This window comes from Melanerpes formicivorus, unplaced genomic scaffold, assembly GCF_026170545.1.
Source record: "Melanerpes formicivorus ecotype bairdi unplaced genomic scaffold, bMelFor1.0.p_v2 SCAF_10, whole genome shotgun sequence".
NCBI lineage: Eukaryota > Metazoa > Chordata > Aves > Piciformes > Picidae > Melanerpes > Melanerpes formicivorus.
The window spans coordinates 24,370,609-24,396,035 of NW_027142362.1; the positions used below are offsets into that span (position 1 = coordinate 24,370,609).

The following is a 25,427-nucleotide window of genomic DNA, read 5'->3' on the forward strand; positions in this document are numbered from 1 at the left end:
GCCCCTTTAATGCGGCGATCATCCTCCGGCCGCGCGCGCGGCGCGTGTGCCGCCCCCTCATTGGCAGATCGAGGGTCGTAGCACCTTTCTCTGCGCTTTGTGCGTCCGCAGGAAAAAAAAAAAAAGGGAAAAAAATGAGTCCCGACGCCCCGCCTCCTCCTTCCGTGACGGGGCGAGTGGCGGAAGGATCCTCGGGTGAGGGGCGGACGGGAGGCGGTGCTGCGGCCAGCCAGGATCACCTTGGCGGGGCGGCGAGGCAGCGCGCAGAGGAGCGGCGGCTCTGGGAGCGGACGGGCGCGGCCTGAAGCTGAGCGGCGGCAGGTAACGGCGGCGAATAACGGCGGCCCGAGGGTTAACGGGTGGTTGGCAAGCGAGCGAGGAGCGGAGTCCGCCGCCATCACCCCCTCCCCTTCCCGCCGCCGGGCGAGGGTCTCCCTCGGGCAGTGGCGGGGTGAGGCAGATAGATCCTTGAGGTGAGGTCCCGGGGAGGCGGGGGAGAGGCGCTCCGCTGCGGAGAGGTACCGGGAGGAGGAGGGGAGGGGGGGGGGAAGCGGGAAAAGGCAGTAAGACGGTGCGTTGGGCCTGCATTGCAACATCTCGCCCGGTTTCCTGATGGCTGGGGCTGGACCAGAGTCTTCTGGGAGGCTGAGTCAGATGGAGACGGAGTGAAAAGCTCTGCCGGCTCCCCCCAGCCCCCCCTCGCCTCGCCGCGGCGATGCTCCGAAGGGCATTAGCTGGCATCAGCGTACGGCTCACTGCACTCACCGGTGGATGCTGCAGCCTCGTTATTCCCCCTCCTCCCCTCCCCTCCCCTCCCCGCCAGGGAAGGCTCCTCCTGAATGAATTTCCCCCCGTCATTATCCGTGCCTGAACACGTCCGACTGATTCAGGCAGGCCCTTGAACTGTGAAAAACCTCTGGAACGTGTTTAAAGCCTCTCTGCTGGGCATGAATGGCGCTTTTGTTGGGGGGACAATGGCAACCTCCTCACTGTCTCCTCGGGTTAGTAAAAAGCAGACGGGCGGTCTCTCCAAACCTGCTTTGTTCCGGGAAGGCAACGAGTTGGTGACCCGGGCTCAGGCTCACAGAAGTCGGGGGGTTTAGAGGAGGGTTTTGTGATGTTAATATCTTAACTTTCTGGCTGCTCCTGTGACTTGCCTTGGCCCCTAAAAGATTGAATGACAAAGAGTTTTGGGGTTTTTTTTCCACCTTTTTGACCCAGATACCTCCCAGGGAAACCCTAGAGCCTGTTGTGCAACCAGGAGTGCTCAATTAAATTAAAAATAATAATAATTAAACCCCTCCCGATCCTTAGCACACAATTTTATGCCCCACGTTCCCCTTCTCAAAGCGGCTCTGGGGCTAATTGTTATGCCCCGCGTTCCCGTTCATGAAGCAGAATTTAGGCTAATTCAGAGGTCTGGGGGCGTGCTGGGGCCGTCTGCACCAAACCATCACCAGGGCAAGGAAAGGGTTTCTCTGCGTGGGACAGGAAGCTCCGCTGCCAGCCACGTGTTGGAAGCCTGTGAAACCCTCCTGAGAAGCTTCCACCTTCGCTAGGTAATGAGCTTGTGGAGACTCTCTCCAAGCTCTTTGTTTCAGCAGCCTGCCTTTTTCTTGTCCACCTATTTCTTCACCCTCCCCTTCAGAGCCATCAGCTCCATAAAACCCTGATTCTGATCGGGTTTGGCTGGAGCGATCCAGCGCCGCCGTTAATACCCTTGCCACACACGAAGCCGAGAACTTAATCTGATAGGAACGAAGCCTTTCCCAGGCTGGCCGGGACCACGTGCTCGGTCCTTTATCTCCTGCCTGGCCGGATTTAGGCCCTTGTTCTCCCAGGCCAGGGAAGATGGTGCCTGGAGGCCGCCGCACGAGGTGATGGATGGCACGTAGGGAATGGGGCTGCAGTACCTCGGCCCTGCCACCCGCGGGCTGGGCGCGCAGCAAATCCCCGGCCTGGAGGTGGGGGATGCTGGGTGGGATTGGTAAATCCCACCTGGAGGTGGATTTAAATGCTAGAAACGCCCTCGAAACTTCCCTTTGTGATGCAAAAGAGTTTTGCCCTTTCCTTGACGGCAGATGGGTGGTTTCCGCTGGTGTGGGGCTAGGCTCCTTGTCCTCTACCAGAGCACCACGCTGCAAGGTTAAGCTGGTAGGTGTGCCCACACTGCAAATACCCTCCAGATAAGTCTCTGTTCCTGCCAACTGTCTGATGCTTGTGCCCTTAAGTGTTTTTTTTGGTATGGCTTTGCCCTCCAGAGAAGGCAGGCAAGACTAATCCGCCTGCAGGGAGGGGACGTGCTGATGGCACCCAGGGCTGGCAGAATGCTGGAGCGGCACCTCCGTGTCAGAGCTGTGGGTCTCGCTGCCTGGAACAGCATCTGCCAGCCAGGAGCAGGTGGTGGCTCCTGGGTCTCAGCCAAGGTTGCAGGAAAGAGATGGCATTTTGGGGTGGCCATCTTGTCCTTACGTAACGGTGCCAATGCCACCTCCCGCAACAGGCACCCAGGGAGCCTGCTGTCCTCCCTCCCTGGAGGAGGCTGTATCAAAAGCCTGCTTTGCCACAGGGCTGGTTCCACCCCCCCCACCCCCCCCCCCCCTTGTTGAGTGCTTTCAGCTTCTGGGCTGAACAAAGCTGATGTTTTTCTAGGCTGATTTTGGGAATCTGAAGGCCTGCCTGGTTTCATAACCCTGCCCTTCTCAAATAGTGTTTTAACTCAAACCATATCTGCCTCTGGCTGAGGGCACTGGGCATGAGCAGCCTTGTTCTGCAGCGTCAGGGAGGTTGTGTAAGGGAGGCTGACCAATAAAACCTGAATCATCAGCCAGCATGAGCCTCCCCAGGGCCTGCCTGCGACTTTCACAGGCAGTGCCACGCCTTTGGTGTGTTGATGGTTATTGCCGGCTCTGGCTGGTGAGAGTCCCTCTCCCACTGCCCTTTCCACTTCCCTTTACTGCTGATACCAGTAATGGCTTGCCCCAGGGTGGGGATTGCTGCTGCCTCTCCTTTCTGTCCATTTTTGTCCTGGAACTGCAGGGGAGTCAGGGTTTCTCTCAGCTCCTTTCCTCCATTTTCCTTCTCGAGGTGCAGGGGAGTTGGGGTTTCTCTCAGCCCACTGCAGGATGAGCTGGCTGGGGTTAGTCACCTCGCTACTGCAAAACCAGTCCTGACCTCAAACAGCTCCTTCTAGAATATTCATGAGCTGAGGAGAGAGAACCAGACATCTTTGGGACACTGCCTGAAGCACAGGCAGCCCAAGTAATAAACTTGGGGCTTTAATCCTGATTCCTCCAGGAAGGAGTTCAGATTTATTCAGTGCTGCTGGAAGCACTCAGGCTTTGCTAAGGTATGGCTTGCTCAGCCCAGACTGAGTGCTCCCTGTCTTGGGGAAACCTCTGGAGTAGTGGGAAATGCCAGACATTCCTGTCAGGAGACTGGTCTGGTCCTTCCAGTAGAATTCAATCGGTGGTAATGGGAGGTAGGAGGAGATGTTAAAAAGGGAAACTTGTTGGTTTGGAAACAAATTGGTGCTTTGTTCCAAGCACCTTTGGGGGGAGAGAAAACCCCCCCCAAAGGTGCTTTTGTCCCCTTTCTTAAAAAGAGAAACCTGGGGGCATGGTGCTGTGGGCAGGGGTAGGGGGTGGGGATAACATTTGGCTGCTGTGTGGCTGCTCTCCTCCCTGGGCAAGGTCACAGTGTCTCTGATGGATTCTTCTGAGCTCGCTGGAAAATCTGGTGAAGAAGGTTTCACTTTCCTTTCTCTCTGCCCTTGTAAAGGCTTTAGGTAGGGGTGTGGGGTGGTATTTGTGAGTGACTGGGGTGGGTGGGGGATGTCCATCGGATAAGGACAAGTCTCCTGCCTATTTTAAACCCGTGCAAGTCATGCTCTGGCTGCAGTTCCCCTCTCTGGGTCCTGCTGTCTGGTTTCCAGAAGCCCTGCAGAGCTGATCCCTGGCTTTGCCTGGAGGCCACTGCCCAGCAAAACCCTTTTGTGTTTACTTGAACCGGCATCTAGAGAAGCTGTCGGTGCTCCGCAGGTGTCAGAGGGTGCAGCAGCAAGTGTCAGAGGGCTGAAACACAATGTTTGGGGGCTGACCGGCAGGGTTTCCGACAAGGATGGGACTCTGGCGGCCCTTTGATGCGGGCAAACCTTCTTGTAGCGACTCCGGTGAATCAGCAGCTTCTGGCAGGGCTGAGGGGGAGGGAGGCTTTGCCAGGACAAATTATGGTTTTCGCTGGCCTGGCTCCTCTCTGCCGCATGGGAGCGAGGCGATGGTGAGTCAGGGCCGGCTGCGAGAGGAGCTGCAGATCTGCACGATCTGCACGTACGTGGGGAACGACTCTGCGGGGCTGAGAGGCTGGAGGGGAGGAGCCTTGGCTCGACTGCGGCACCGGGCAGGCACATGGCAGGGCTGGCAGGGAATCTCTCTGCCTGCTGTTGGAGAGGCAGAGCTTCCTGCTAGCTTGCTGAAGGCTTTGAGCTTTGGGCCTGCCTCCCTTTTGAAGCTGGGCTAGCTTGTGTGTGAAGTTGACAACGTTTTGAGGTTTATTGGGGTTTTTTCGGGCTGCTCTGGCAGGCAGACTGACCCCTCCTGTGTCCCTGAGCTGAACAGCAGCCTGTGCTCAATGAGCACCATGCTGAAGGTCTATCTTAAGGGGAAAGCCTGCTTCTGCTGAAGGAGCAGCCTGCTTTGAGCATCCCCTGAGCGCCCAGGGGATGAAGTTTGAAGTCAGACTGCTGTTTGAAGTCAAAACTAGTGATCTGCCCATGCCAGTAACCACCACTTTACATCACTCTCTTACTGGAGGTGCTTTGAACACCAGCAGTCTAGCCTGGGCAGGTTGGAGAGGACAAACAGCTTTTACTGCTGCTCCTTGGGAACAAAACGGTTGTGGTGAGGCCTGAGGTGTGCGCTTAGAAATGTCCCAGGGGCACCAGTGCTGCTGGGAAATGAGTGTCCTCTCATCCCAGCAGACAGTTGAGCTTGAGTTCAGCTTCCTCTTGGGCTTGCAGGCTGTTCCTGCTGTGGTGGGGATGCTCTGGTTCTGTAGAAGCAAGCAGCCTTAGTTCAGAGAGGGCTTTTTTTACCCACACTTGGAAGTTGTGGAGCCTCCTTCTTTGGAGGCACTCAAAACCCACCTGGATGCCTTCCTGTGTGACCTCCTCTAGGTGATCCTGCTCTGGCAGGGGTTGGACTGGATGATCTTTCGAGGTCCCTTCCAACCCCAGATGTTCTGTGTGACACTGTGTGAACCTTGCAGGGGGATGCAGATGGGGCAGATGTGCAGCGTCCGTGGTTGGAAGAGGGTCTCGGAGCATATTAAGCCTTCAGCCTCTTGCATGTTGTGTGCCAAGCTGGTGTGGTTAATCACCTCGAGCCCCCTTGCTCGTACAGGCTTCAGGGGTGGGTTTGAGGCGCAGGCAGAGCTCTGCGTGCCGAGGCGCTCCCGGGCAGCGGGCTGCCCGCAGAGGAGCGTGTCTGCAGTCACGCCGGCGCCCAGCGTCCCTGCTCCCCGCGGGCAGCGCAGCCCGGGGCTGTAGGAGAAACTGCGGCGAGAGCTGGGCGGGAGGAGGCAGAGCCCCTGCCTGCGCACTCAAGTGCTTGAATTTTGTTGCGTTGTGTAGCTCCAAGGGAAGACTGGCAATGAAGAGAAGCTATGAAGGGAACCTCTGCATAGAAGGCAGGTGAGCTTTGGGTGGCGGCCGTGGGGGATGACCTGGAAGTAGCAGTTTGTCTTGCCTGTTTCTAAGACTCTCAAGTAGGAACATTAAAGGTAGCTCGACCCAGTAGCAGCTTTCTTGTCACCTCCATCATCTTCATCACATGGGTGTCTTTGTCTGCTCTGTGAGCAAAGCCTGCGGGGGGTTCCTCATCTTGGCACTGCTTCTCTTTGTAGACACAGGATTCCAGCCACCATGTCGAAGCACCACGACGCAGGGACTGCTTTCATCCAGACCCAGCAGCTGCATGCTGCCATGGCAGACACCTTCCTGGAGCACATGTGCCGGCTGGACATCGACTCGGAGCCCACCATCGCCCGGAACACCGGCATCATCTGCACCATCGGTACGGGAGGGAGCCGCGGCTCCGGGCCTCCTGTCCTCATCCAGCTTGGCAGGCAAATCCTGAGAGGCCTCTGCCTTTCATCCCTTGTGTAATGTGCTGGGTTGAAATTTCCCCCCTCAACATGAAATTTGCCAGTCCAGCCCAATTGGAAGCAAATGAAAGCTGTAGTTACAGGCAGAGCTACAGTCTGTGGCTGGAGCACCTCTCCTGTGGGGACAGACTGAGGCAGTTGGTGCTGCTCAGGCTGGAGAAGAGAAGGCTCTGAGGAGACATAATTGTGGCCTTCCAGGATGTGAAGGGGGCTCCAAGAAAGCTGGGGAGGGACTTCTGAGGGTGTCAGGGAGTGACAGGGCTGGGGGGAATGGAGCAAAACTAGAAGTGGGGAGATTGGGATTGGATGTGAGGAAGAAGTTGTTGGCCAGGAGGGTGGTGAGAGCCTGGCACAGGTTGCCCAGGGAGGCGGTGGAAGCCTCCTGCCTGGAGGTGTTTGCAGCCAGGCTGGAGGTGGCTGTGAGCAAGCTGCTGTGGTGTGAGGTGTCCCTGGCCATGGCAGGGGGTTGGAGCTGGCTGAGCCTTGAGCTCCCTTCCAACCCTGCCAGTTCTATGATTCTATGAAATGCAGTATGTGCAAAATCTACAGGACTTACAATATTTACAGCACAAGAACTCCCTGGGTCAAGGACCAGGGGAAGCTACTAGCTTCTCCTTCCTGCCTCTCTCCTGCTCCCTGTACAAAAAAAGGGACAAGAGAAAGGAGCAGAGAAGTCAATACCAAAGCAGTGCAGCCAAGGTCACACAGAAGCAAGGTAGTGTCTCTCCAGAGCGAAGAAGTGAGAAGAGAGTTGTTTTGGGAACAAGACCTGTGGTAGATCTCTCTCCAGTTTGATTATTCAGAATGATCTTAATTTTCCTTTTTACACCCAATAGTGATTGATTTACATTTTACTACTTTCTGCTCAAGATCTGTGAAAAATCTCTGGTACCCTAAAGCTACCACATCTTGCCAAGGCTGATCTTGTGGGTGAAGGAACCCAACTTTGCTGTGTCTGCCTGCCCCCTCTTTCTGCTAGGAGGAGTAGTCAGACCAGAGCTGCCTTGTGTTCTGCTCTGCCCCTCAAGCCAAGTTAAAACAATCTTTGCTGCTCCAGTGCTCACCAGGATCCTCATCCTTCATCTTCCAGATGAAGCAGCCTGGCACCTGTGGGTTGCCTCAGTACCTTTCCTGAGTTAATGCTCAAACTTTCTTCCCCCAGGCCCAGCCTCCCGCTCGGTGGAGAAGCTGAAGGAAATGATTAAATCTGGAATGAACGTTGCCCGCCTCAACTTCTCTCATGGCACCCATGAGGTAAGGAAGGGTGGGGTCTGAGCTCATGTGGCCTTAGCCAGAGGGTGTGTGTGTCTGCCAGCCCTGTCGCTCATGCCAGAGGGAAATCCAGCCTAGCCCAGAGCAGCCTTGGTGGGGAAAGGCAAAGCACAGCTCTGCTTCTGGGGGTAGCTGCTGGTTGGTAAATACAGAACTTGCACAATAGCTGATAACATTTCAGTGTGCTTTCCCAGCCCTTTCTGGAAGCTGTTCAAGTTGGTTCCACAGCCCTCTCTGTGCAGGGAGCCAGGGAACTGATATCTGACACTAGATGTGCCAGCTGCCTGCCATGGAACCCAGTTCTTTCTCGCCTTTGTCATGCAAAGCTGCTGCTTCTCCTTAACAGCAGAAGCTGAGAACGTTTGGCCCTGTTTTGGGGCACAGCATTTCCTTGTCTTACTTCTTTTTGCTTGCTGGAGGTTTTGCAGGCAGGTACACAATGACTAACCCTGTCTCAAAACCTTTAGTGATTGGAGGTCATTGCTGTGCCTGGTTGAAAGGATTGAACCCTGAGGTGTGCTGTGCTATCCAGCTGCTCCAGTTGTGTAACTGGCAGTCCTGAGGTTGCCACCACAAGACTTGGGAGCCAGAAGCTGAGCTTGCAAGAATAAGGTCAAAAGAAACCAACACATTCATGGCAGATGAGCACTTGGTATAAATAGCTGAGGTCTTCAGCAGTGCTGGAGGAGGGTGAGGATCCCATTCCAGTTTGCCTGCAATGCCACCCTGAGCCTTCTTGATGATTTTTTTTCTGACCCTGGCTGCCCTCCAGCTTTCAAAATGTCAACCAGTAGCTGGTAGCAGCTGTAGGTGGCTTTGCTTAGTGAACCATGTGCCCCGTGGTGCGAAACAGCCTGGCCTCTCGCCCTTTAAAGGCCAGCAGGGTGCTGTCAGAATCAAAAGGCTGATGCTTAACTGCCGACAACCATCAGACCCTGACTGAGCTCCCTGGGATGGTGTTGGTGGCCAGGCTGCAGTTAGCCAGAGCTGCCTGAAGAAAGGGTAGTGAGAATAACTCTGCCTCTCAGCAGCCAGCTCTTGGCTCTTGGGCTGGGTGGCTTGTCAGGGAGTTGGTGGCCAGGCTGGAAGTGGGAATTTTCACACTGTTATGTGCCCCACAGTGCTGCTGCTGTGGTTTGGTCCCTGTTAGCTGAGGTTGAGGGCAGGGTCTGTGGCTTTCTGCTCTGGATGAGGTCTAATTGCACACTTGATGTGATTGAGGTTAGGGCACAGCAGAGCCTGGCCTTGCTGCCAGCTCTTGTTGAGTTGTGCTGTCAGCTGTAGCCAACCTTAAGCTGAAGTCCCCTCCTGGTTCCTCCAAAGCATTTTAGCTTCCAGGGAAGCCCCAAAGAGTTTTCATCTGTGGTGAGTGCTTTGGTTCTTGTGTCCACCCCAAAGCATTCCACAGGGCTTTGGCTTTATCAGAATTGTTTTAGCACCTGGCTGCCAGCCTTCAGTGTAGGAAAAAACTGGCTGTGACTTCCAGCTCTGCCTACATTCCTGTTCTGCATACGTAACTCTCCAGGAAGCTGGGCTCCCTAGGAGCCAGTTAGGCCTCACTACCAAATGAAAATGGAAAATCCCCAAGTGATTAGGAGCAGGTAAAGCTAACAGGCAGTTTTGCTGTGCTGCACAGAGGGGCCAGGGCCTTCTTGTTCTCAGCCTGCACCCCCCAATCAATAAAGCAAATTGTACTTTCTGCTCTGAAGAGCACACACACACACACATTCTGGCACAGCATTTTCCACCTTCCTGGTGCTGGGTTACTGTCCCTCGAGCTGCTGTGTGGGGCTGGAGGCAGATGAGTGACCTGGGGAGAGCTGGGTGCTTGCAGGTGAGTCGGATCACGCCAGGGCTCTGTGGCACAGAGAGAGGAAAGGGTGCTTATCTGCAGAAGCCTGATGAGAGTTACACAACTTGCCATCGAGGTTATCTCCTAATGTTGTTTAAGCAAGTAAAGTAAACTGATCTGCTGGCCATCTGAAGCTCATTTGAGATAGTGGGGCCAGGAGTTTCCCCACACAACTGTCTGGCCTCAAAGCGGCAGCGGCGAAAGGGTCTTTGCCCGTGTGAAAGGTTAGAAGCTGGCTGAGTGGTGCTGGGTTATCGAACTTCTGGCTGAGATTGCTTTGGCTCTGGAAGTCAAATGTAAATACTTAATATCCTTTTAGCAAGCCCTTTATCTTCAGGGGAAATTGAAGCCAAAGAGTTCTAAAAAAAGCTTCTCTGATAAGGAGGAGTCAGGCTGCCCCCCTCCTCCCAGAGCTGGCCCCCTCTGTGCTGCCAGCTCCTCCACAGACTCCCAGGCTGACCCTTCCTTATCAGAGAAGGTTTTTTTATAGCTCTTTGGCTACACTGTGGCACTGTTTCTTGGGGTACAAGAGCCTTCCTAGGCACACAACCCATCCAGCTGCCAGTGCTCTGCTAGTGTTGAACAGGCAGGTGTTCTGCAAAGCGTTGGTGTCAGTGGGTCATCTTCAGCCGAGCGTCTGGGCTGTCTCCTTGAGTTGTCCTTCTGGGATTAGAGCTGGGGGCACCAAAAGGCCATCCGAATAACTGCTGGACTCCAGTTACCCATGTGGAGAAGGCCACTGTATCCTCACACCACACTCTGCATTAAACTCTGGAGCTAGAACTGAAATTGAGCATAATGTGAGAGCAAAGCTGTCAGCTTGGGTGCATGGGGGCCTGTGGGAGAAGCAGCTGGGTAGAAATGGACTGAACATTTCCATCTCTTCTTGATTCTCCTCACCAGTATCATGAAGGCACAATCAAGAACGTGCGAGAAGCTACAGAGAGCTTTGCCTCTGATCCCATCACCTACAGACCTGTAGCTATTGCACTGGACACCAAGGGACCTGAAATCAGAACTGGACTCATTAAGGGAGTAAGCTGCTCTTTTTTTTTTCCTTTCTTTTTCCCCCCCTTCCTTCCTAGTTTTGAGCCTAGATAGTGTGTTAACCTGTGGTCTCTTTCAACCCAAAAATGTCTTGGGATGACGAGCCAGGTCACACAGCCTGACCTGCTGCATGCTAGGGGGTGGTGCTGTGCTGCTCCTCACTGGGTTTTGCTGCGATGGATCTTTTGACATGCAGAGTGGCACAGCAGAGGTGGAGCTGAAGAAGGGTGGGCAGCTCAAAGTGACCCTGGATGATGCCTTCATGGAGAACTGTGATGAGAACGTGCTGTGGGTGGACTACAAGAACCTCATCAAGGTGGTAGATCTTGGCAGCAAGATCTACGTGGACGACGGTCTCATTTCCTTGGTGGTTAAGGAGAAAGGTGAGGAGCAGCCCTTCCAGATGTGCCTGTTTGGTTTTTCCTCAGAGCATATTTGTACTTCCTTTCCAGTAACTGTTTTTTGAGCTTGCATTTGTGTGTTAAAGAAAGGAATATGTGGTTCTCCATACAATCATTTAGGCTGGAAAAGGTCTTTTAAGGTCAAGTCAGCCCTGGAGAAGAGGAGGCTCTGGGGAGGCCTAATAGCAGCCTTCCAGTACCTAAAGAGGGCTACAAGAAGGTTTCAGAGAGACTATTTGCATGGGCCTACAGTGACAGGACAAGGGACAATGGCTTTAAACTAGAGAAAGGGAGATTTAGATTGGATATTAGGAAGAAATTCTTTACTATGAGGGTGGTGGAACACTGAAACAGGCTGTCCAGGGAGGTGGTTGAGGCTCCATCCCTGGAGATATTCAAAGTGAGGCTCAATGAGGCCCTGAGCAACCTGATCTAGCTGGGGATTTAGCTGGTTGCAGGGAGGTTGGACTGGATGGGTCTCTTCTGGCCTGGACCATTCTATGAAGTCCAACTGTTGCCATAGCACTGCCAGGTCACCACTAAACCATGTCCCTCAGCACCCCATCTATGTGAATTTAAATCCCTCCAGGGATGGGGACTTCACCACTGCTCTGGGCAGCCTGTTCCAGACTTTCACAACCATTTTGGGGAAGAAATTGTTCCTCAGGTCCAGCTTGAACCGTCCCCCTGGCACAACTCCGGCTCATTTCATCTTGTCCTGTCACTTCTTGGGAGAAGAGACCAACCCCCACCTGCCTCCAACCTCCTTTGGGGGAACTGTAGAGAGAGAGAGAGAGAGAGAGAAGGTGTCCCCTCAGCCTCCTTTTCATTAGGCTAAACAGTCCCACTTCCCAAAGCTGCCCTGAGTCTGTTCTCCAGACCCTTCCCCAGCATGGCTGCCCTTCTGTGGACCCACTCCAGCACCTCACTGTCCTCCTTGCAGTGAGAGCCTGGCACTGGTTTCAGACAAATCCACTTTGCCCCCGCGGGTAAGCCGCAAGCCGAGGAGAGCAGCGATGTGCTTTCTGTCACTGCTGTGCTTGGGCAGGGCAGGGCAGGCGGTGTGGGAGCTGGCCAGCAAGCCCTGGAACCCCTCTGTTGCAGGCAAGGACTACGTGCTGACGGAGGTGGAGAACGGCGGCATGCTGGGCAGCAAGAAGGGAGTCAACCTGCCCGGCGCCGCCGTTGACCTGCCGGCGGTCTCCGAGAAGGACATCCAGGACCTGAAGTTCGGCGTGGAGCAGAACGTGGACATGGTGTTCGCTTCCTTCATCCGCAAGGCCGCCGACGTCCACGCCGTCAGGAAGGTGCTGGGGGAGAAGGGGAAGAACATTAAGATCATCAGCAAGATTGAGAACCACGAGGGGGTGCGCAGGTGAGCTCCGGCTGGCGCCGCGGGGATCGCGCTGCGGGGATTGCGCCCCGCTGCCAGCCTGCTCCTGGGTGGTGGTTGAAACTTCCCCCCTCCATCCCCAACATCAGCTTGGCCAGACCAGCTCAGTTGGAAGCAAATGTCTAAGCCACCCCCAGGTGATGCTGAGCCTTGATCCTCTTATGGCCCAGCTGCCCTGGTGACAAGGTGCAGGGAGCAGAGGTGCCCTTGTCACCATGGGCAGGAGGGCTCTGCCTGCAGCCAGCCTCGCTGCTAGCTGTGCCACACCGCTGGCTGCCCTGCCCACATGCCTGGCCCCTGGGATTCTGGGGGGCCACCGGCACTGCCACATCCCCAGGAGCCCCTGGAGGTGCTGGGTGCTGTCTGCTTGGTGGGGGCAGGGGTGGCACAAACCTGCTTTACCAGGGGACGTGGTCAGTGCCATGCCCTGAGCCAGTTTGGAGCCTTTCAGTGTGTGGTAGGTTGAAATTTCCCCCACCCAACATTAAATTTGCCAGACCAGCTCAGTTGGAAGCAAATGAAAGCTGTATTTAGAGGCATAACTACAACCTGCAATGGACTGCAATGAATATGTACAAAATACACAGCGTTTGCAGGGATTTACAGTCAATAAACAGCACAAGAACCCCCTTGGTCAAAGACCAGGGGAAGCTACTAGCTTATCCCTCTCTGCCCCCCCTCACCACCCTGCAGAAAAGCAGGGGCAAGAGAAAGGAGCAGAGGGAGGTTAGACTTAGCTGAAACAATGCAGCCAAGGTCAAGCAGAAGTGAGGTTAGTGTCTCCCAGAGCAAAGCAGCCAGAAGAGAGCAATTCTTCTGGTACCAGCAGTTGAAGTTCCTTATCTCTCCACTGGGACTGCTTAGAATTATCTTTCTTTTCCTTTTGAAGCCCAACAGTGATGTGTTTACATTTTACCACTTTCTATTCTAGTCTTTGAAAAAAACTTAAAGGCATAGCCTAAAACCAGCAGGAGGGCAAAAGGCCAGAAAAGATCTTTTTTTACCCCTTCCCAAGGAGTGACCTAAAAATGCTCCACACTGGGTTGGAAGTTTAAATGGAAGTTCTGTTTACAAGTATACACTGAATGTACTCAGCTGAAAGGAAATATACTCACAAATTAGGCTCAGTTTTTCATCTGGGCCTACCAGGCCAGAGCCTTCCAAAAATCTCCACTCCACCCTGCTCAGCCTCAGCAGCCCCGAGAGCAGCCAAGCTGCCTGCCCACTAGACCCAGGCCTACTGCAAGCTCCAACAGACCCTGTGGTGTAGCTGGGAATTTGCTGCCAGCCAAGGCCAAGAGCAAAAGCCTCTCCCCCACAAAAGATATGGAGAGAAGAGAGAGAGAATTGGCTGTGCACTCCCTTCCACAGAGAGACACAGGCAAATGGAATAGAATGAGAGCTCACAATACCCTGGGGTGAGCTGCCCATCCCCTGGGACTCTCCAGCCTCTGGAGGACCTTTCTTTGTGGTTATACCAATTAGGTCTTGATTGCCCTTAAGCTGCAACACAGAGCACCACCCCTTTGTACCCTGGCAGAGACTGTGAACAAACCATGTGTTTGAGAAACTCTCAGGTCAATTCCTGCTCCTCTTGCTCTTTGTCTATAGCTTTAGCAAGCTTTCTGTGGCACTTCATCTGTGCCGTGGCTTGGTCTTGCCTTTCTCCCCTTGCTGTCGCAGCGGACCAAAGTGGCAGCTGGAAAGGCCTCGTGGTGGCAGCACGGCTGCGTGGTGCTTGAGAGTGACCTTCCCCAAGGGGAAGGACAGAAGAGAGAGGAAGCTGCTTTGCAGAGGAAGTGGATTAACAAACCTCCTCTCTTCCTGTCAGGTTTGATGAGATCATGGAGGCCAGCGATGGCATTATGGTGGCCCGCGGTGACCTGGGCATTGAGATCCCCGCTGAGAAAGTCTTCCTCGCCCAGAAGATGATGATTGGGCGCTGCAACAGGGCTGGCAAACCCATCATCTGTGCCACTCAGGTACTGGGAACACAGCCAGCCTGCCAGAGTGTGGGGGGGGAGCTGTCATGGCTTGGTGAGGAGCTCAGCATCTCATCACAGGCCCTCGGGAGGTGAGGTCCCTTCCACTCCTGACAATTCTGTGATTCCATGAAAATGTTCTTCTGCTCCATCTTTTTCAGGGGGAAAGGCAAAGTGCCTCCCCTCCCCCTCCCCGCCTTCCTCTTTCACAGCATCTTGTTTGCAGATGGACCAAAAAATTCCACTCTGTGCATGATCTGAACAACCAAACTGCTTCAAACAGAGACTGCCAGTCAAGATGTTCACTTTTTCCCTTTGCTCTGGATGGAAAATCATAGGATCACAGGATGTTAGGGGTTGGAAGGGACCTCTGGAGATCATTGAGTCCAACCCCCTGCCAGAACAGGACCACAGAATCTACCACAGGTCACACAGAAACACATCCAACTGGGTCTGAAAGTCTCCAGAGCAGGAGACTCCACAACCTCTCTGGGCAGCCTGCTCCAGTGCTCAGTGACCCTCACAATGAAGAAGTTCCTCCTCATGCTGAAGTGCAATTTCCTGTGCTGTAGTTTCCATCCATTGCCCCTTGTCCATCTTAAGGCACTTTGATTTGTTTGGGATCTTCATCAGTAAGGTTACAGGACATCCTGTGTGGCTGCTGAAGGTTTCACCTCTCAAAACTTCATACAGGATGAGCCTCCTGTGCTGACCAAACAAATTCTGTTGGACAAGGCACGTGCCTGGCCTTGGCACCTTGTAGTAGCCCAGCTGTATGTGACAGAGGAGCCTGCCCGGGGCTCCCAGGGATCTTACAAGATGTGCCCACACTGCAGCATCAGGAGGAACTGAGTGAAAGGTCCATCTGTATATTATTTTGGGAGCTGCTCTAGTAGCTTGGCTTCACTGCTCCCAGTAGAGATCATGGGCAGACAGTCCTCAGTCACTGGGAGGACTTGGTTTTCCTGGCTGTGCTTGATCTGTGCACAGGCTGTGGAATCCCAGCATGGTTGGGGTTGCAAGTGACCTCTGGAGATCTACTCCAACTCCTCTGATAGCTAGAGCAGGGCCATCCACAGAAGCTTGCCCAGGATGATGACATCCAGACAGGCTTGGAATCCCCAGAGGAGACTCCAAAACCTCTCTGGGCATACTGGTTCAGTTCTCTGGCACCCTTGGGAGGAAGGTTTTTTCCTCATATTTAGGTGGAACCTCCTGGGTTGCACTTTGTGCCCAAAGCAGAACTTGTCTCTAGGCAGCAGGCAAGGCTCTGGGTTACTGGGGCATGGGCCCCTTCCTCTTCCTGCATTGCTACAGAAGTGGGTGGTGGCTGTGGAGGAAAGGAGTGGTGTTTGCCCCATGGTGAGCTGCAGCTGAAGGCTGAACCCCTGAGGATTTGAGCTTCCCCTAAAGAGAACTCCTGCAACACTCTGCTCTCAAGAGCTCTGAGTTCCTTGGACCTGTGCTGGGAAGTTCCTTTGGGAATTTGGGAGTGCTGTGCCTGTGATGTTGTGGGGGTCACATCTCTGGAACAGGAGTGGGAGAGCTGGGGCTGTGCAGCCTGGAGAAGGGGAGACTGAGGAGGGATCTCATAAATGCTTACTGAAGGGCAAGTGTGAGGAGGATGGAGCCAGACTCATTCCACTGGTGGCCAGCAATGGAGTCCTGGAGGGAGAAAACCTTGAGGGTGGCAGAGCACTGCAACACGCTGCTTAGAGAGGTTGTGGAGTCATCTCTGAAGGCATTCAAAGCCCACCTGGATGTGTTCTGGGTGATTTACTCTTAAGTGACCCTGCTCTAGCAGTGAGGCTGGGAGTAGATGATCTCTAGAGGTCTCTTTCTACTCCTCCCTCCTGTGAAATACAGAACAGGTACAAAATGAAGTGGGTTGTTTTTCTTGCTGGCAGATGATTTAACACAAAGCTCTTTGTCCTATCACAGAATTGCCTAGGTTGGAAAAGATCTTTAAGATTGAGTCCAGCCTAACACTAACAAGTCCTTGAGTAAACTATATTCCTCAGCAGCACATCTACAGGCTCTTTAAATACCTCCAGGGATGGGGACTCCACCATCTCCCTGGGTGGACAGAATCACAGAATTGTTTGGATTGGAAAAGGCCTCCCAGCTCATCCAGCCCAACCCCACCATGGCCCTGGGTGCCATGGCCACACGTTTCTCGAACACCTCGAGGGTGGTGACTCCACCATCTGCCTGGGCAGCCTGTTCCAAGGTTCCTCATCTCCAATGTAACCCTCCCCTGGCACAACTTGAGGCCAACAGAAAGGGCCCACAGGAGAAAACTCTTCTCCCGGAGTCCTCAGGCCACATGTCACCTTCTGCCCCACCTCTAGCAGCCAGCGAGAAGCAGCTGCCTGCCTCTGCAGCGTCCTGATGCCTTTGGCTGTGCTCTTGCAGATGCTGGAGAGCATGATCAAGAAGCCTCGGCCGACACGCGCCGAGGGCAGCGACGTGGCCAACGCGGTGCTGGACGGAGCAGACTGCATCATGCTGTCCGGGGAGACCGCCAAGGGAGACTACCCGCTGGAGGCTGTGCGCATGCAGCACGCGGTGAGCCTGGGGACCCCCGGGGCCACAGCCCTGCCCTGCGCCTCCCGCCTCAGCCAGGCCTCTCACGGCCACCCGACGGCTTGGGGGGGAAGGGACCTTAAGGATCATCCTGTTCCAGCGCCCCTCCACCCCCTGCCCGCCATGGGCTTCCCGCCCAGCAGCCCAGCACAGTATTTGTGGCTGCTGGCAGTGTAGCAACAGGCAGCAAAGCCCAGCCAGCAAGGTCAGCATCTCACAGATTCATAGATCTGTAAAATGGGTTGGGTTGGAAGGGACCTTCAAGATCATCCAGCTCCACCCCACTTCCATAGGTGTGGACACCTCCCACCAGCCCAGGTTACTCAAGGCCTCATCCAGCCTGGCCTTGGACACCTCCAGGCAGGGAGCATCCGCAGCTTCCCTGGGCAACCTGTGCCAGAGTCTCCCCACCCTTGCTGGAAAGAATCTGTTCCTAATACCCAGTCTAAATCTCTCTTCCCACTTGTGGAGGGTTGAAAATTTCCCCCTTCCCCCAGCACAAAATTGCCAGACCAGCTCAGTGGGAAGCAAAGGAAGCTGTATTTACAAGCAAAACTGCAATCTTAATGTGAACTGTCACTGCCCCTCCACCAAGGTCTAAGTGCTTGGTGGCAGCACCTCACAGTCTAAAGTAGCAATTTCATGGTGTTTCCTCACCTAGCGTAGTCCTGAAGGCGCAAACCTTGCTTTGTCTGGTCAGGCAGAGCTGAGAACTGCTGAAACCTCATTTCCCCAGGGAACTGTCATGCAGGGTGGGCTGGAGGGGTCTTCTGCTGTTACCTTGGTAGGAGTTTCTCCAAACACCCCACTCCTTGTGGCATATGAAATGCCTTAAACTTCTCCAAGGTTGAGGAGCTGCTTGAGCAGCGTAGATACTGAAGGACATTGGCTGACTCCTCCATAGGGGTGTGTGGGGGAGGCTTGTGGGTCTGACTTACAATGCTGCTGCATTCAGCAGCTGGTGCTCTGGGGGAGTCAGAGGGGTTTATTGCACGAGTACTGACAGCACCACATTGTTTGACATGCCTGAACTGCCAGAAACCTCTTGCTCTGCTTTGAGCTGGCCCAGCTCACGTTTCAGCTGACAAAAAAGCCTGATGTCAAGTGCTGCTACCCCCCAGTTACTAGTGCTGTGAATGCCAGTGGTGGTAGCTCTCACCAGTTAACTCTCATCAGTTCTATTTGCAGTTAGATTGTAAGAGACTAATCAGCTCAGCTCCTCTTGGTCTGCAGTGTTATGTAAATCTCTTACACTGATCTGGTCAATACGGAATGTTTATTGCACATGGCAAGTACAGGTTATGCTTGATGAATACTAGGCAGACTGCTGGTCTACAGGCTGAACTAACCCTGCACCTAAAAAGTCTTTCCTCATTTTTCACTCCCACTTTTCCCCCCCAAATCACCAGGACTGCCTTTCTACCAAGAGTTGGAAACTTGCTGCGGCCAAACTTTCCATCTAGACTTCCATTTCAGTGTTAATTCTTACTCAGGCAGGTTGTAGTGTACCTGTAGCTTGGGCTCAGGCTCCCTTGGGTTTCCTGGATTCAGGATCCATTTGGTTTCCTCCTTCTTGTAGGCTGAGCTCAGGATCCCTTGGATTTCCTTCTTCCTGTAGCCTGGGCTCAAAATCCATTTGGTTTCCTCCTTCCCGCAAACAAGCACTTCAAGTGCTTCCCTCTTCCTGCAGAGCTGGGAGTAGGGGTGTTTGCTCTCAAATACTGAAGCTTTTAACCCTCTGTGCAGAGGAACAAACACAGATACACTTGATTGGTGAGACATGACCCAGGCAGCAAGGTGCCAACTCTGTGATGGAAGAAACACATCTGCCCGCAGCCAGGATCTTTCTCCCTCTGAGCTAATTCCCTTGGTGTTAGTGGAGAGCAGCCCAGCAGTAGTGCCCTGAGTGACCATGGTCTGAAGATCTGCAGCATGGCCAGAGCAGATGAGTATTTTTCCCAGCTGAAAAGTCCAAGAGGTGATGGCAGGGGGGAAAGCCTCTTACCTCTGCTGAAGAGCAGCTCTGGTTTGTGTTCCCTCACCTGAGGCTGGTGTGGGTTTGGGTTTACCCACCAGCTTATCCAGTGCTGTGACAGGAGCATTCCAAGGAAAGCTCACTGCAGCGAGATGCAGACAAGGGCTGTGATGCCAAGAACCACCAGTGGTGCCCTTGCACCTCTCTGAAAGACTTGACCTGTCTGTCCCCAGCCTGTCCTGGCAGCTCTGGGGCCCTGCAGTGGATGGCCCTGCAGGATGGCCCTTAGCCATCCTTTCCCAGCCAGCTCTGTAGAAAGGAGAGGGCTTGTCAGAGCTGATGTCCTGTGACAGAAATGCTACATCACTCATGTCTAGTAGCATGCCTGCACATACTGGGCGTGCTCTGTCCTACCTTTGGGAGCATGCTTCCTTGCAGTCCCCGTCCATGACCCACATCTGGCTTCAGATACTGCCCTGGCCATGCTGTTGAACAGGACCAGGGTGTAGACAGCAGCTCCATTTTCCTTTCTCCCACCTCCACCCTGATATCCCTACCCATGTGCTGACTGGAAGCTCCCGAGCTATTCCCATCCCAGTGAAGGCAGCTGTGATGTGGCCTGAAGAATTATGGTGCCCTTCCCCTGTCCAACAGGCCCTGGTGCCCCTCATTCCCCTGTGGTTTACACAGAACTGCCTTTGCACCAGGAGCTGATCATGAAGTGCCTGGCCACTGGCTTCTGCCTGGGGAGGAAGCTTGTGGAGGCAGCTGCTCCCATGTTGGCTAGCAGCAAATTAAATGGAGTTGACACCTGAGAGCTGTTCCAGCCCCTCACACGTGGCCTGTTATTTTTAAACATAAGAAACTTAACTGCTTTGGCTTAAGCCTGGTGTCTGTGGAAGAGGGATAATGCCTAGCATGGCACACAATGGTTCATTAACCCTAACTAGGGAGCAGCAACACTGTGATTTGGAAGGGGTGGAACTGCAAAGCTTCCACTGTAGGGGCACTTCAGTCTCTGCTTGGATATCAGCTCATAAGGCTCTGGGGAGCTGCTGCTCACTTGCTGGAGTAACTGAATGAAGTTGTCCTTGAAGATGATCAATCTTTGCATGCTTTTCTGGTCTCTGCAAGCCTTCTTCATGGGGTTGTCAGGGGCTAACACAGCCTTCTGAAAGGAGAGTTGTCCTCAGGCAGGGGTGAGTCCCAGCGTTCTGGGATGAGGAGATGACTGAACTCATTATGAATGCTGAGCCTGAGCAGAAGGCTCCCAGTTGTGCTGCTGACCGAGCACAAACATCCCAACACACCTTGTGACAACCCTGTAAGGAAGACTCGCTACTGTTTGTTCCTTTATTACCCAAGGGGAAGTTGCTACAACACTTGGTGGTGAAACTTTGTTGGCTCTCAAGTTGAACTTGGTCTTTTTTGGCCCTCCAGCTGGGCTCAGATGTGTTTTGGCCTTTAAGCTGGGCTCAGATCTTTTTTGGCCCTCCAGCTGGGCTCAGATGTGTTTTGGCCTTTAAGCTGGGCTCGGATCTTTTTTTGGCCCTCAAGCTGACCTTGATCTTAGGAAGCCAACGGTTTGCACGCTGGCTTCGTGCAAACTGATTAAGGAGAGATCAGAGCTGTTGGGAGAACGTGGAGCTCCAGGGACTGCCTCTTGAGGAATCAGAGGCAGGTAGCTGGCACAGGAGAGTCCCTGGAGGAAGGGAAACAGCAGCAGTGGTGTGGCCCTGTTAAACCCCAGTGTGGCTGTGGTGCCTGAGCTGTGTTCCACAGCTCCACAACCTGAGAGCCAGAGAGTTTCACAGCCTGCCCTTCGGCACCCTCTTGCATGCTTGGCTGTGCCGATGAAGCTGATTAACGTGATCTCATGTTACTCTGGTGTATCTTTCCTTCTCTTTTCCTTCTTTTTCTCCCTTCTCCTCCTCCTCCCCCCAACTCGGGCCGGCAGATTGCTCGCGAGGCCGAGGCCGCAATGTTTCACCGGCAGCTCTTCGAAGAGATTTTGCGCCTCAATGTTAACCAAAGGGACCCTGCCGATGCCATGGCGGCGGGCGCGGTGGAGGCCTCTTTTAAGTGCTTAGCTCCAGCCCTGATAGTTCTGACCGAGTCTGGCAGGTAGGGCTCAGAGAGGGGGCTCGGTGCTGTGAGTGCAAGCACGTTTCTAACAGGGCAGTGGGTCTGGCGAGCGGCCGGCTGCTGCAGCCTCAGCCTTGCCTAACCGCCGCAGCCTGAGCACGGCTCCTCTCCGCGGCAGGCAGGGCCTCCAGGTAGGGCAGGAGCAGAGCGAGAGCGCCTGGCAGTTGGCATGAGTGTCACCCGAGTGTGGGCGTGGCAGGGCGAGGTGACTTCAGCAGGTGCCACGGGTGTGGAGGAGAAACCTGGAGACCCCAGTGGCTCCTCTGGGAGCCTGTCGGGGCGGCCGGTCAAATTAGCCACTGGTCGCTAAGCTGTCCTTGTGCCACCTGGCTGGCAGAGCACCTCGCCCCGTGCCGCCCCGAGTGCCTGCTGTGTGTGACGTGGGTGTTGTCCCCCCGGCGCCTGTTGCTTTGTAGATCGCCCGGGAGGCCGAAGCCGCCATCTTTCACAGGCAGCTGTTCGAGGAGCTGCGCCGCCTGACCTCCCTCAACTGCGACCCCACGGAGGCCGCCGCTGTCGGCGCTGTGGAAGCCTCCTTCAAGTGCTGCAGCGGGGCCATTATTGTCCTCACCAAGTCTGGAAGGTAGGAGGTGCCAGGTTCCCTCAGGCCAAGCCTGCCTGAGAGGGATGGGGGAAAGAGACTCTTCAAAAGGTGGCTGGGAAAGCCTAGAGCTGTGGCGGAGCGGGCCGGGTCCTGGCAGCAAGCGAGAGCCCCAGCGGTGCCGGTTCCTCAGGAGATGGGCAGGCGTCTCAAACGTGTCAGACCTCCGCCTTCCTCGGCACGCCTTTGCCAGCGTGGCATCGGCACCCAGCCCTGCCCCCCTCCCCTGCTGCCAGTGGCACCGCTGCCAGCAGCGCTGGCTGGAAGTGTCGAGGGGAAAATAAGTGTTGGAGCTTCGACTCAAACTTCCTGGCAAGACACCCTCGCTTGAACAGAAAGGCAGAAGTTCAGTGGATGCAGGATCTTGCTAATTGATTGATTAATTTTTAAAGTGGCTCTTTTTTAAGCGAGGTCTTTTGTAGTAGCACCCAAATTACTGCTCCATTGCTGCACCTTTCAGACAGGGGCAGGCCCCCAGCGGCCAAGCCCTGCTCACATGCTGCAGTGAGTTCAGTGCCTGAGCTTGCAGGTGGGAGACAGCACTGCAGGTGTGCTCAAACTGCATAATTGGGGATTTCTTCTGTCCAGCAACTGACAGCTGCTGAGTAGACACTCGCCCTTCCAGCTGTGGAGGAGAAGCTGAAGCCTTGCTGATGGGCTTCTCCAGCTAGAGGAACTAGGCTGGCTGCTCTCAAAGCACCTCCGACTCTAAGTCTCAGACTGCTATTTTGGGAAGAAAACCTGAATTTCTTGTGCTGGATTCGCATCGGAGAACTGGTGCAGCAGCAGAGATGGGATTCTATGGGCACAGTCTACCTGAAGACCTGGACCATCAGTGAATCCTTCCCCTAACTGCTCAGCCTAATGTGATCTGAAGCAGCCGCTCTCTTCAGAGATGAGGAGTCCCTATAAGCACTGAGCTTCTGAATCCCCCCCCGTGCTTCTAATGTTTCTTGGTAAAAGGTCCCAGCCACACACTTGACCTTTTTAAAGAGATTTGAACTTTGCTATTTGAATATTTTTAGGCATGGATTCTGTTACGGCCTTGCAGAAGCTGGGACCTCTTAAGAGGTACCGGGAGGCCCTTTTGGGCAGTGTGGGAAGAATTGTCTGAGAGCTGGCACGTGTGTGTGGGTGCTTGGAACAGCCTGCTACTGCCTGCTTTATGCAGCAAATCTCTTGAATGTTGCTGAGCTTGGCTCCACTAAACAAAGCTGCAAAAGCTTGTGGAGATGGCGGTGTGCTCCTCAGAGAGATAGAGCTGTCAGTGCTGTGGCCCTGCCTGTTTTAACCTCCCTCTATTTGCAGGTGCCCTCTGCAAGCAGTGCCCAGGGGAAGCGGGGGGAAGGTGTAGTCACCAGCCTGGGTGTGCTGCTGCCAATTTTAAGTCATTTTTAAGCACTCTGTGCCCAGCTTCCCCGGATAAATTCTGGCCAGGGTTTCCTTCTCTTCCCGCTGGGCGATCGAGCAGCTAAGGACAGGGCCTGGGGGCTGCCTTCAGCAGGTGAACGTGGCCAGGAGGCAAATGGCTTCCTCCTTGGCAAGCTGCGGGTGCCGCTGCTGGCCTGGGCTGTGCCTGTCCATCCCTCCCATAAAAGCAGAGGGACCCCCATTGAGCTGCTGAGGACTGCTTGCAGAGGTCAGGATAGATGGCACCTCGCCACCCTCACATAGCAACAAAGACAAACGGGGGCTTGTGTTTGGGGACCAAACCACGCAGCTGGCACTTCCTAAGCTGGGAGGTGCGGAGATGTTTTCACCACGAGACCGAAGTAAGGCGTGGTGGTGGTCTGGCCTAGCCGGGGCTTCAGCAGAGCATCAAGCTGCTGGCCGGGCTGGGCTTCTCCCGTGCCCCTCCGGGGGTTTGGTGAAGGTGACCTCGGTGCTGGCTGTACCCGGGCGGGCCGTGGGGCAGCGGTGCCCGTGGGCCGCGGTGCTTCAGCCCAGCTCTGCTCTGCCCCTAGGTCTGCGCACCTGGTGTCGCGGTACCGCCCGCGGGCGCCCATCATCGCCGTCACCCGCAACGACCAGACCGCGCGCCAGGCACACCTCTACCGCGGCATCTTCCCTGTCCTCTGCAAAGAGCCGGCCCTGGACGCCTGGGCGGAGGACGTGGACCTCCGCGTCAACCTGGGCATGAATGTCGGTGAGTGCTGCTGCTCCTCCCCCTGGCCTCCCCCTGGCACCGCTCCCGAGTGCCGCAGAGGCTGTGCTTCCCCATGGGGGCAGGGGAACTGGGGGCCTGCGTGGTAATGGTTTATGTGTCACCGTTCAAAAAAGGATTGGATGTGGCCCTTGGAGCCGTGGTTTTCTTGTCAGGAGGTGTTGGGTGATAGGTTGGACTTGATGATCTCTGAGGTCTTTTCATTACACCATCACAGAATCAATAAGGTTAGGTTTCTGACTGGGAAATGGGGGGTGGGAGGCTGCTTATGAACCCAGCCACAGCCTGTTGGGAAAGGGCACAGCAGGGTCGCAGGATCAGCACAGGATGGTAGGGGGTGGTAAGGATCTCTGGAGATCATCCAGCCCAGCCCCTCTGCCAGAGCAGGATCCCCCAGAGCAGGTCACACGGGAACACATCCAGGTGGGTTTGGAAAGTGTCTAGAGGACACTTTTCTGTCATACAGGATGTTAGGGATTGGAAGGGATCTGGAAGGATCGTTGAGTTCAACCCCCCTGCCAGAGCAGGGCCATAGAATCCAGCGCAGGTTGTCAGACCTGCCTTCAGGTGGGGTCCAGCAAAAACCCAGGGTGGTGTCCAGGTGGGAAGTGCTTGAATTGTGACACTTGGCACTCTTGAGAGCCCAGAGGAGCCCAGAGTGGGGCCGCTGCTTCCTCCAGCCCTTCGGAAAACCCCCACGCTGCTGAATTGCAAGCTCTGCATCACGGAGGAGCCTTAGGGCGGAGATGAAGGGTGGGCAGGAGGAGGGGAGGTTCTTGATGCGCTGGGGCGGGGAGTGGGGGACAAGTGACATTGCCCTGGCCCCCAGCTCTGACCCTTGCTCTCCTCTCCTAGGCAAAGCACGTGGGTTCTTCAAGAGCGGCGACCTGGTGATCGTGCTGACGGGCTGGCGCCCCGGCTCCGGCTACACCAACACCATGCGTGTGGTGCCAGTCCCCTGAGCAGCTGCACACCTCCCTGCCCCCGCCCCCCCGTTCCCCCTCACCCCCCACCCTTTTCTCCTCACCTTAGACCAGCCACCGCTTGCGCTGTCCTTGTCCCTAGAGTGGGTGTAGGTTGCTAAACACCGCCCAGTGCAGCAGCAGCAGGGGGAAGAGACCTTCAATCACTAAAAAAAAGAGAAAGAAAATATACTTGAAGTGTTTAGTTTCTTTTTTGTCCCCTCCTCCCTGTTTTGTTTGGGGTTTTTTTGTAGCTCAAACCTCTCCCTTGCCCCCATGTAAGTTGGAGTCGGTGTAGGAGGTTCCTGGGTGCTGCTGGGACTCCTCTTAGCCTTGTGACTGTCCTCAGGGTGTTGTATGTCCCTTTCCTTCCCCCTCTGGTGAGGGGTTTCTGGGAAGGGGAGAGGTGACTTGTGGTCAACGGTTCCACTGTAACCCTCCTCACTCCAGGGAAGCTGCTACTCACCCCTGCTCCTGCACAGCCAGACTCTGTCCTGGCCAGGAATCCCACCCCCTGCCAGACCAAATCTGAGGTGAATCCAACCCCCTCTCAGCTGCTTGGGGGTTTTTGTCAGGGGTGGGGGCAGAAGAAGGGTGCTGGCTTCTAGTGCCATGCTGAGAGCTTCCTCTGCAGCATTGTCTCGTGTGTTTAGTGTGTTCCCTGTTCCCCCCAGAGACTTTCCCTCTCTCTCCACACTCCGATGGGCCCCTGGGGTGGCAGAGCACAATTGTCCATCAATAAAGAGAAGCTGAAGCACCTGCCAGCCTGTCCCCATCCTTGGGCTGGGGGAGGAGTGGGGGGGGGATAAGGTGATGGGGAGGGGAGGTTCTGGCAGTGGGTTGGGGCATCCCAGAAAATGTTCTGGGAGTGATTTGGGGATCTGA

At 54.9% G+C, this 25,427-nt stretch overlaps 1 protein-coding gene across 3 annotated transcripts; it reads left to right on the forward strand.

Annotated features, from left to right (window-relative positions):
• Positions 1–213: 213 nt before the first annotated feature.
• PKM (pyruvate kinase M1/2) lies at positions 214–25,301 on the forward strand. Of its 3 annotated transcripts, none has more exons than XM_068144320.1 (11): positions 214–321; positions 5,902–6,071; positions 7,325–7,416; positions 10,190–10,321; positions 10,530–10,716; positions 11,839–12,109; positions 13,959–14,109; positions 16,525–16,677; positions 21,232–21,398; positions 23,381–23,562; positions 24,436–25,301. In XM_068144320.1, exons 2-11 carry the CDS (start codon positions 5,921–5,923, stop codon positions 24,540–24,542), a joined length of 1,593 nt encoding a protein of 530 aa, XP_068000421.1. In that variant the 5' UTR covers positions 214–321; positions 5,902–5,920; the 3' UTR covers positions 24,543–25,301. The 3 variants fall into 3 exon arrangements, with proteins under 3 accessions (XP_068000421.1, XP_068000420.1, XP_068000419.1); XM_068144319.1 differs by lacking the exon at positions 214–321 and adding an exon at positions 5,654–5,689; XM_068144318.1 differs by lacking the exons at positions 214–321; positions 21,232–21,398 and adding exons at positions 5,668–5,689; positions 20,628–20,794.
• Positions 25,302–25,427: the final 126 nt, after the last annotated feature.

Excerpts from the sequence above, each read along its gene's own strand:
- PKM (XM_068144320.1), top strand. The coding sequence starts at position 5,921 with ATGTCGAAGCACCACGACGCAGGGACTGCTTTCATCCAGACCCAGCAG. Across the intron at positions 6,072-7,324 it reads CGGCATCATCTGCACCATCG|GCCCAGCCTCCCGCTCGGTG; the intron begins GTACGGGAGGGA and ends TTCTTCCCCCAG. Across the intron at positions 7,417-10,189 it reads TCTCTCATGGCACCCATGAG|TATCATGAAGGCACAATCAA; the intron begins GTAAGGAAGGGT and ends TCTCCTCACCAG.